The 12232-nt window shown below is 33.6% G+C and overlaps 1 protein-coding gene across 3 annotated transcripts in view; it reads right to left on the bottom strand.

Moving 5' to 3' along the window:
• The window catches only part of Alg12 (Alg12 alpha-1,6-mannosyltransferase), an 89413-nt gene that overhangs the window by 33031 nt on the left and 44150 nt on the right, over window positions 1-12232 (bottom strand). For all 3 annotated transcript variants that reach the window (XM_069826156.1, XM_069826174.1, XM_069826166.1), the window contains one exon: window positions 9185-9338. In XM_069826156.1, the coding sequence (XP_069682257.1) occupies window positions 9185-9338 (154 nt within the window). The remainder of the gene's footprint in view (window positions 1-9184; window positions 9339-12232) is intronic.

Raw genomic sequence — 12232 nt, 5'->3', positions numbered from 1 at the left:
GGAGAAAATCCACAAATGATTAGGGAAAACAAGGGAATTTTACTTGAAGCAAGTAAAGAGATAGGTTTGGAAGTAAATCCCAAAAAGACAAAGTATATGATTATGTCTCGTGACCAGAATATTGTACGAAATGGAAATATAAAAATATGAGTGAACGAAAGGCAACCTTTCTCATACAACTACCTTATATTGTAAAAATCACTCAGAAAGTAACATTGCCTTCATGCAGTGGAGTGGGACGAGGACGACATGATTTGTCTCGAACTATAATTGTTTTGCATGGGAACATGCTTATCCTTCGAAGAGGTAGGAAAATTCAAATATCTGGAGCAACAGTAACAAATATAAATGAAACTCGGGAGGAAATTAAACGCAGAATAAATATGGGAAATGCGTGTTATTATTCGGTTGAGAAGCTTTTGTCATCTAGTCTGCTGTCAAAAAATCTGAAAGTTAGAATTTATAAAACAGTTATATTACCAGTTGTTCTGTATGGTTGTGAACCTTGGACTCTTACTTTGAGAGAGGAACAGAGATTAAGGGTGTCTGAGAATAAGGTTCTTAGGAAAATATTTGGGGCTAAGAGGGATGAAGTTACAGGAAAATGGAGAAAGTTACACAATGCAGAACTTCACGCACTGTATTCTTCACCTGACATAATCAGGAACATTAAATCCAGACGTTTGAGATGGGCAGGGCATGTAGCACATATGGGCGAATCCAGAAATGCATATAGGGTGTTAGTTGGGAGACCGGAGGAAAAAGACCTTCGAGGAGGCCGAGACATAGATGGGAGGATATATTAAAATGAATTTGAGGGAGATGGGATATGATGATAGAGAGTGGATTAATCTTGCACAGGATAGGGACCGATGGCGGGCTTATGTGAGGGCGGCAATGAACCTTCGGGTTCCTTAAAAGCCATTTGTAAGTAAGTAAGTAAGGCATTTATAGTATGAGATCCTAGGCTATCACAGTGTATCTCCCGATATTTCAGACTTAGGAGTCTGAATAATATCTGAAGGGCATCTATTCTGTTGGCATGTCCAATTGTTTGGACTAGCCAAACAATGAACTCATCGAAGCAGATGACTCCTCAGATCTTAGGTGATATGACTCTGATGATGGAACCGTTTAGTAGTACCGAAATGTCTGAGGTATTACGTCATAGCATACAGTTGGAAATACATGATTCTTCATCTAAAGAAATACTTCCAATGTGCAATTTTCGTTCTGGAGAAGATCTTATGTTGTACCTCCACTTATAACTTTTGTTAAATTAACATAATAAAATGGACTTTAGTAGTCAGTTTTTGTTCTCTTCGTTGATTTCATATGTTAGCTGAACTCTGTTGGATTAACATTAATGTTTTCTGTATGGAAAGTCTTCACTTACACCACGTGTAACAAAATGTACTTTTGACAGCTTAAAAGAAACCAGAGGTTGCAGTTGTCAACTTTTTACACCTTCATTCATAAGGGATAGGAGGGTAAGTTTTTATGGGTTTTACCAATGTATTATTTTTATATGAATTAAGGTACTGCTGCATTACTATTATTAAATGTATAGTAAAATCCCTCGTAGGCTAACTGGCAATACCAAAACAACGGCACTTCTAGCTGTGCAAAAAAAAAAAAAAAAAAAAAAAAAATTAATCTGCCAGACTGCCACAGTTTGAACTGTCAATTCTGCCAAATTAGGAAGTTCGCATGAACTTGCATTTTCGGCGAATATTCTAACTTAAAATTAGTATATTATTTGTGTTGTGTGATGGATTTTACCAATGTATTACTTTTATATGAATTAAGGTGCTGTTGAATTACTATTATTAAATGTACAGTAAAATCCCTCGTAAATCTGCCAGATTGCCACATTCTGGGTCGTCAATTTTGTCACATTAGGAAGTTCGCATGAACTTTCATTTTCAGTGAATATTCTAACCTAAAATTAGTATATTATTTGTGTAGTGTGACGTATTTTAATAAAGAAAATCCACAGAGATTTTATGTTTGGTTCGTTACGTTCAGACCATCAGTGTTGCCACATTAGGAAGTTTGCAGGAACTTTTGTTTTCAATGAATATTCGAACTTAGGATTAGTGTAATATTTGTGTTGTGTGACATGTTTTTTATAAGGAAAAGCCACACAGTTTTTATGTTTATTCAGTTATGAGCAAGCGATAAACAAATAAGCTTCATATGGCTGCAGTTTCAACATTTAGGATCATGAAGTACAAACTTTCTTTGTATATACCAGTATTTATTCAATTATCCGGCAAAATCTCGTATCCGGAACTAGCCTAGTCCCTTTGGTGCCAGTTAAGAGGGATTCTAATGTATGCAGAATGTAGTATGAAATATTAATCAATTCTTGCATATAACATTTACTTCATGAATAGTTTTTAATTGTGATGTGTTTAGCCAGTAGAGATGAGTCACATACGAGATCTAGCACCTTCAGGATATATTCTAATTAAATGATTTCTATTTAAAGAAGAGTTTTGGTGCATAATATTGTGTCTACTGGCAGAAAGGAGCACTGAGTTTAGAAGAGATTTGGAGACAGAAATCCCTGTAGTGGAATGTACAGTAGCTTCCAGTCCTGACAAGTATACTGAAATCACTCTTTATTTAACCACGAAACTTGCTAAACATTAACAAAACTCGCGATTGACTAAACATGTTTCCATCACATGTAAAACATTTTATCAAGTTCACATGACATTCCAGCAGCGTTCAGTCGAAATTTCAAGTTAATTGAGAGAACAAAAACTAATTAAAAATATTTATTTTATCATATTAATTTAACAAATATTAGTGAGTCATTCCACGTCAAACCGGACAAATTTAAAGGAAATTTAACCTTGATGTTTTTTATTTCTGTCAAACCTTTTTTATTCGATTGAAAGAACAAAAATAAAATATACGTATATTTTCATTTTCATAAAACTTGATTCTTGTGAAAAGTATTTAAATTCAAAACTTACATAATAGTGTGCACACTGTTATATATAATCGGTAATATCTCCATTACTAATTAACCCAATTTGTTCAAATTCGGCTCATATTAAAGCTCATAAGATATACTTTTAGCATATCTGACCTTAGATTACATAAAAATTTTTGTTGTATTTTTTTCTCGAAAATATATTTTTAAAATGTCTTTTCTTTTAAAGTTTGGAAACTTTTTTCGAAATATAAAAAATATCACTGCGTTTCTTAGTTTCTCAACTATATGCTTACAAAATTTCACAATGGGATATATATATATAAATGAATTTGCAATAAATTAACTAACCCAGCCCAGTGCACGCTGTTGATAAGGAGCATCACTGCAAGACCACGTTGCTATATATGAATATGTGTCTACACACAGTGTCAGTATGTTATACATCATAAAGTCAATTTACGAAATATGTAAACACTTTTGAAGCACAATTATTAACATAAAATTCCACAAAACTTGAAACACACAAAAACAATTCAACTGATTAGATAACTGAAACATACTTTTAAGCAACTCAAATAAATACACGTTTACTTTCATGGGACAAAGAATAATCTTTAAATAGTGCTTCAGATTTTGAGACCAGTATGAAAGCATGTAGTGTTCTCATGCCATTTATTGCTTTTGCCCTCTCATATCGAGACTGCAGTAAGTTACATTCATTTTTATGTTCATCATTGGTGAAAAATAGAAAATCAATTCCACTAATATTCTTTTCAGCCCACTCAAACAATTTTCTTGGTGTCGTAATGGGGTCCTGATGTGGCTGAAGACTTGCTGTTGTTGCTAGTCTTTTAGTGGTGCAGCCAATCCCTTCACAAGGGTCCTTCCCATGTGAAGTTCCAAAAAAAAAAAAAAATGCCATTCAGCACTTACGCCAAAATCTTCTTCGTGAAAACACAGATTTACAAAATTTTTTCGGTTTTTGTATTGGGCATTAACCCTATCAGAAAAATAAATAACTCTTTTCACATTTACTATTTCGTTCGAAAAGGTGGACAGCATTTTTATCGTGTTTAAGATACTCTGAAATTGGTACGAAGTTTTTATGTTTTAATTCACTTCTGTCTTTAAAATAAATTACAAAGGGATGGAGTGTGACCTGATTTTTATTCCAATGAACACCCTTTACTGAGTCTTGAATCACGCTGGCATAATTTTCGGAAAAGTCACAAATTACAAGGCATTCACCGTCCTGGAGAGCTTCTTTCTTTTCTGCTAGAAATGCTGCTTGCTGCTGAGCAATAAATGCGTGAGGGCTAGGGCTTCTAACTTGATCGAAAGTTTATCTAAAAATTCTTCTACTGAAGAGTGCAAAATTTCTAAATTAGTTCGGTCAACAGTTATCCATTGTTTGTAATTGACTACATCTATCATTTCTGTTTCAAATGCTTCCTGTAAATATTGAATTAAGTCTGCAGTTGATGGACAATTTTTACACTTTCTGAAATAACAATCAGGGGATACAGGGTTACATACAATCTGTGAAATGAGATCTTTGTAATTTCTCAGTGGCCATTCTAGATTGGCTGTCAATTTCGCAATGTTTCCACCATCAATTAACAAATTTACATTCTCATGATGAGCGCACACACAGACTGAATGAGTACCACTGGCTCCTGGAAGCACACATTGTTTTGGTCTTAGTTCCGCAAATTTTGAAAAACTAGTTTGTATATCTGGATATTTAACCTTAAAAGCCCAAAATGTTTCTTTTAAATTTGATAACAACAATCTTTTCTGTTTCTGTACTTTGTGGCAGTCTTCTTTCACAGAAACGAAGTTTTTCTTTCCAGCCATGACGCGGTTTACATATCATTAGTGTAATGGTCAAATACTTTTTTCACTATGGATGTGTCTAAAGTTTTTTCACTTCTAGATTCTGGAGTTGAAAGAATTCCCCTCTCTGCAGCTAAGTTTTTTGCAACACTGATCATGTGATTACATGCATCAAAGTGTTCCCTAATTTTACTGTATGGCCAGTCCTCAAATATAGTTAAAATCTGAATTTTAAGTTTTCTGTCAATAGTGTTCCTGAAACACTCTGCTAGCTTATTAATTAGGTCACTGCTACTCTTCTCATCTGGTGCTGTTTCTACTTCCTTTTTCTCAATACGAAAAATCTTTTCCTTAAGTGTCTGTTTTATTTTCTGATATTTTCGTTGGAGATACTTCTTCTGTGATAATTTCTTCTTCTTAATTGGTGTTTCCTCCATTGAGACCAAACTTTCATTCAACTTATCAATGTCCGTCACTGACACCTCTGAATTACTTGACGCACTACATTTATCAGTTTCCGAAGTGCCTGTTGTTTCTTGTTCAATGTTCTGGACATTAGAACCCGCTAAGATATCAACACTGCTGGTTTGAACGGCACTTGATTCACCAACATCTGACATTAACGAAATTTTCTTACGACAATTTTCGCAAATCCTGAGATTGTATGACAACCTAATGTGTTGCATGTTCAATTTTTTAAGCATGTTGTAAGTCACGCATCTTAATTTCCCTTTCTTAAACCTACGACTGTGGTTGCTTATTTTGAAAGGATTAAAACACTGATAATGTCTACGTTGTGTTATATTACTCATTGCGATTAGGCTACACACTAATTGCACCAACTAAAAACAGTAACAGAAACTATACACACCCACAGTAATATTGTATTACTGTGTTATTAATGCATGAACGTTTGAAAATCTCAGAATAAACTGAAGAGAATTCATTCTGCCTTGGACCTGGTTTAAGTATTAGGCCTATATAGCCCAGCTAAGCTTCTCCAGACGTAAACAAAGATTACTGGCAGTCGGCAGTGTGATGATAACAGACAAAGGCAGCAATTGACGTTTATCGCAGATAGGTTTCAGTCAGCGGTTTAACGGTGTGGCGCTGCAAGGAATTAAGATTAGCACAATAGAGCTCTGCACGCGTATTTATTTAGTATTTTTTTACTATGTCATGTATTGCTTTCCCCACTATGAAATTTGGCACACTTACGGATATTAAATGGAGAACACAGTGATAACTTAAAAATGGTATTCTAAGTTTCCGAACATAATGAATATCAAGATTTATATAAAAATTATGGTATAAAGTACTGTGAATACATAAAAATGGAAAGTGAATATACACAAGCTAAAAGATAGGCCTATATATTTAACCTTCCAAATGAGACTAACCTCGATTCATACGATACACGTAATGGGAGAAACAAATATGTCAATGTATGCTATTTTTAAATAATTTTGATACTGTATAAATCTCAAAATAATCAGAATTGGGGCCAACAAAAAATATGGGTCTCTTATTTTTACTCTTAGAAAGCATAAAAAATATGAGGTCAAAAATGTGTCCGATCTGATGTGGAATGACTCAAGTGGAAATGAAAGAGTAAATACATTATTCTGCAAGACAGATATAGTAGAAGACTGCAACAGTGTTACACATGTGATGTGAAGTCATAAGCATGAAAAGGAGGCTGGTTAAAACGGCCAGGGACAATATCAACGACCAGTTAATGCAGTAGTACAAAAAATGAAAAATTGACAAAAAATTCAAGCATCATTAACTGCTGATAAAATGTAAACTTCATAAACGAGCATATAAGGAAGGTGCTTTTGAAAGGAAAGTTGAACAGAGTGAATTAATTTATACTTCTATGGCAACCTCGATTCTTTTGTCTGCTTGATTACTATGGTCAGCCCTGATTGTATAAAATATAATGAGACAAAGAAAGTAATCTGTAATTATTATATTAGTGCTCTGCACGATCATTACGAGTTCACAAAAATGACAGGGACTGTGTCAACAAGAAATCTTCATTGGATTAGTGTCATGATTATCCATCATGGCCTAGACCAGACGTGCTCACGACTGGTATATCACCCAGTGAGCGCCTGGTGCAGTAGATGGGTGAGTCAGGAAACCTGTTGTAAATGCAAACACAGTTTCACACACTCAGACCTATCGTAACCAAGCTGTAACATTGCTGACGGTTTGTGATAGGGATAGGTCTACAATATAATAGTACATTTTAAATATTGTGGGCAGGTACTGATACATTAGAGAACAGGACAAGTATACCGGCACTACATTTAAAGTGACTCAAGATTCCCAATGGAAGGAACAGTTTCTTTTTGTTCAAACTGGCGAACATGCCAAATGTTTAATATTGTGATAGCAAAAAAAAATATATATATAATGTACAGCGACATTACAACACCAGACATGCTCAAACATATAGACCTCCTAACAATACTGTTTGTTAAAAATATTATGTTTTATTTAACGACGCTCGCAACTGCAGAGGTTATATCAGTGTCGCCGGATGTGCCGGAATGTTGTCCCGCAGGAGTTTTTATATGCCACTAAATCTACTGACATGAGCCTGTCGCATTTAAGCACACTTAAATGCCATCGACCTGGCTCGAGATCGAACCCGCAACCTTAGGCATAGAAGGCCAGCGCTATACCAACTTACCAACCAGGTCGACAACAATACTGTTTGAGATGAATGTATGCAACTAATGGAAAATTTAAAGAAATTCATCGTCAATCAATTAAGTTGTTTTAGAAAAGTAAAGTATTGTTCCAGACATTTCCCTGCTTATTGAAGAAAACAAAACAAAACATACAAGAAAATATGTAAAGCAAAATCATAACAATTCGTTGTTAGCATGCCTGACCATGAAACGAGCAGGTCTAGGTTCAAGTCCTGGTTGGGACAAGTTACCTAGTTGAAATTTTTTCTGGGGTTTTCCTTCAACCCATTAACAGTAAATGCTGGGTAACTTTTGGCTCTAGACCCTTGACTCATTTCGCAGGTATTATCACCTTCATATCATGCAGACACTAGATAACCATTGATGTTGATGAACCATTGTAAAATAAACCATTAAAGAAAACAATTCGTTTTGTACATAATGCAAATATACTGTAAAAACAACTCTCTAATTTGAAAGGAGAAACTGAAATGAAGTAATTAAATATTATTGTTAAAAAATGTGAAAGAAAATGCATAAGGCAAAACATTTTGTAGTGAAGGTATGTAATTTGAAAATAAATATTGAAATAAAGTGATAAAATATTATCAATCTCACGAAAACAGTGCTTCTTAACCTTTTTCTGGGTCACAGACCCCTTTAAATCTGATGAAACCTATGGACCCTTTTCCTAGAAAAATGGTAACAATTTTTAGATTTTTTTTTACGTTAAAACAATATAGTGAATATACATGTTAATTTTTTTATGTGACTATTTTTTCAAATAAGGATGATTGATAGAAATATTTTTGATTTCGTAATCAAATGCAGAAGCTATTTTCATAATCTGTTCGTTTTGATGTGTTAAATCGTTTTTAAATGCTGACTTCAATTAGTTAATTTTCATTTTGCATCTTGGTGGTGTAGAAATGGAAATATTTAATATTATAAAACTTTTTTGCACGATCGTGTTTTTGTTATATTTACAGCTATTGTTGTTAGGCCTTGAAAGTTAGAATTCCCACACAAACTTGTTGCTAGGGAAACCGTTTTTCATAACATAAAACTACGCTGCATATTTATTATTATTATTATTATTATTATTATTATTATTATTATTATTATTATTATTATTATTATTATTATTAACACAGTGAAAACAAGAGCCACGCAACTGGTTGATTAACCACAAAGGAATATTAGCACCAGTGATCCGAGTATCTTGGAACTAATGTCAATTTATTGAAATGTGTTTTGCAGATTTCGATGAAGATTTCATTAGAAAAAATATATATATTATGGCCACTATGTGCCTTTTTACTAATTATGAAGAAGCTGGAGCATAGATTATGCAACTGAGTTTTGATGAAGTTGAACATGCTTCATGTTACTTAGGACGTTGTAGGATATTATGTAGTAAGATATCAAAAGAATTAATTTCTGTGTAGTGTAGCCAAGAAGGATAGCAAACAGAAAGGAAACTTTTAATGCCATGCAGATTTCTTTGTTACATTAATTTTTTTTTTAAAGAACAAGAATCCCATGGTTTGGAATAAAAATAAACCTTCCTCATAAATGACAAATGATTATCACTAGAAGTCTTTCTTTTTCATTAGTTATAAATCTTACAAATACAAACTGAAGGTTTAAATAAAATGTTAAAAGAGTAGTTAAATTCTACAATTTGAGTACCTACTTTAAAGGCTGAATTTGCTTGTTGACTAGTTCAATAAGCAATAAAATGCCCAAGAACAGTGCTAATTCAGCTCGGAATATGATAATAGCGGCAGCAGAGAAATAGATGAATTTTGCATGTTGCTGTTTGATCCAACTATGTAATGCAAGTAGAACTGGAAAGAGAAACATTTTTAGTTCACAACAGAATAGAAGATTCTAAGTTTCTATTAATAATAAATGCATATCTATCAAACACAATTACAATTCACTGTACATTATTATTTCATTTTATGTTCATATTTTACGTAATACTGCAAAACAGATCAGGCAGTTGAGGTAATTATAGACAAGAGAGTAAGAATGTCAGCTGAGATTAATAAAAAGCAAAGTGGCATCTTGGGTAAAAAAAAAAGATATAATTTAACATCAGTGGTTCAGAAATAAAGAGTGCAAGACAATTACATGGTTTTAATGCACTCAAAGAAGACAGTGTCTTTCACAACAATATTAGATTAGAGTACAAGATACTATGAATCTTTATCATATTTACTCTTCCAACAATTTCGGTCAATTGAATTTATGTGCAGTCTAGGGCTTCTAAAGTAAAACATAGGTCAGTGCTCCTCTCCCATGCTGATCATCTAAACACACGCACTGATCATGAATGAAAAGTTTTCAAGACCACTATGCTAAAGCTATGTCCCTTATGTATTCACCTTATTTAACTATTAATTTCTTGCATTGTCATAAATAAGAAACACTAGGAAAACGTTCGAAGACAACTTTTATTCTCTTCTTTCATCAAAATTTTACTTCCAAAGAATTAACTGTAGCTATACAAAATTTAAAAAATAAGAAATCTCCTGGCCCCGACAACATTCATTCCGAATTTTTTAAACATCTGGAGGAAAAAGCAATGTCTGTACTTTTATCCATTTTTAATTTATCATGGAACACCTCAATTCCTGCAGCTTGGAAAAAAGCAATCATTGTACCAATTCACAAAAAAGGGAAACCTGCTCATGATGTTAATAGTTATCGACCAATAGCACTATTAAGCATGATAGCAAAAACCATGGAGTCCATGATCTCCAACAGATTAACTTGGTATTTAGAATCCCAAAATCTTTTATCACCAAGACAAGCAGGCTTTCGACAACTACACTCTACCAATGAACAAATCATACGCCTCGGCCAAGAAATAAAAGACAGTTTTAACAAAAAAGAAGATACCTTGGCAATATTTATTGACTTTCAGTTAGCATATGACTGTTTGGAGAAATAAATTATTACTAAAACTCCAGAAATTAGGTATCTCCAGCAATATGTCAGATAGATATCAGAATTCCTTAGTCAAAGATTCATTGCCACTAAATTCAATAACTCACTTTCTAGTTACAGACAAACATATCGAGCTCTACCTCAGGGTGCTGTCCTCAGCACAACTTTATTCGATATTTATATAAATGATTTACCCTCCCTATTAGAGGAATCAAACATGAAAACAGCACTATTTGCAGATGATATAGTTTTGTGGACTTCCGGATCTCACAGACATAGAGATAAAATTAAAAATTCTGCTCTTAAAGCTCTAAATCAACTACATGAATGGAATACATCAAATTTGATGACACTCAATTTAAGCAAAAGTAACTACCAAATATTTTTACTTGGTAAAAAAGAAAGAGAATTCAATATCCAATACAATGGCCAACACCTTCCTAGGACTTACGAATCCAAATATCTTGGAGTTATTTTCTATAGTAAGTTAACATGGAGCAACCATTTGAAATACATTTGTGAAAAAGCTCGTAAAAGATTCTCCCTTCTAAAAAGACTAGCAGGAAAGAAATGGGGATGCTCTAGGAATACTTTGAACACTACATACAAAATGTTTATACAGCCAGTGCTGACATACTGCGGAGAAATTTTACTTACTTCACCTTTCTTAAACGAAATAGAATATGTTCAAATCCAAGCTCTCAGACTCATTACTGGTGGAATCAAAACAACTCCAATAGATTCTATGAGATTCCTCACTAATATTAACAGCATCAAAATGACAATAGAAGAAACAGCATTGATTCAATATGAAAAACTTATCAGATTACCAGGAAACAATTGCCATTTATACAGTCCTCTCTGTAGATTGAAAACTCAAAAAAGTTTCATATCCATTGTTCAAGAATTAAAACAGAAAATCAATATCCCAAATTTAAAAGAAAACTTACAAATTAAAGCAAACTCTATAACTCTATTAAATATAGAATATAATCTAAATTTAACAGAAGAAATACTGAAATCAGAAGTAAACACTGAAATGCTGAAACAATTGTCTTTAGAGACAATTAATATTAGGTACCCTCCACAAAACTGGCTTCATTTATACACCGATGGATCCTTGATCTCCAGAGAACAAGGTGCCGGTGCAGGTGTTACGTGCTGTCTCTTCTCACTTTATAGATCTCTTGGATATGGAACAACAAGTTTTGATGGTGAAATCATTGCAATAAGTGAAAGTCTCAGGAATCTTCTATGCCACATCAATAAATTTAAGAATCCAGTTATATTGTCAGACTCCAAAGCAGCTATTCTATCAATAGTCTCTAAACACACAACTTCATCTCAAACAGCAGAAATAACTAAAATGCTCTCTCAATTAATATCACTCAATAAAAGAATTGTATTCCAATGGATACCATCCCATTATGGAATCCTGGGAAACGAGAATGTGGATGCTTTAGCAAAGAAGGGCAGCACTGCTACTTACAGACCTGTTACTAAATCTACGTATTACTCTGTGAAAAGATTTATTAAATCTACATACTTAGACTTCAACAAACAAAATTTGTAACACAATCCCAAGGGAAAAAATGGAACTCTCTGCATCAAAATCCACAGTTAATTCCCGATTTACCAAGAAAATCGTCTGTAGCTGCATTTAGATTGGCAACAGGCCATGATTGTTTGGCCAAACACCTGCATAGAATTGGAATATATCAGTCCCCTAACTGCCCATTGTGCAACTCAAACCAAGAAATGGATTCGGAACACCTCAAAATCTGTG

This window comes from Periplaneta americana, chromosome 1 (assembly GCF_040183065.1).
Source record: "Periplaneta americana isolate PAMFEO1 chromosome 1, P.americana_PAMFEO1_priV1, whole genome shotgun sequence".
In the NCBI taxonomy this organism is placed as follows: Eukaryota; Metazoa; Arthropoda; class Insecta; order Blattodea; family Blattidae; genus Periplaneta; species Periplaneta americana.
The sequence above is the reverse complement of the archived record's forward strand: the minus strand, read 5'-3'. Positions and strand labels throughout refer to the sequence as shown.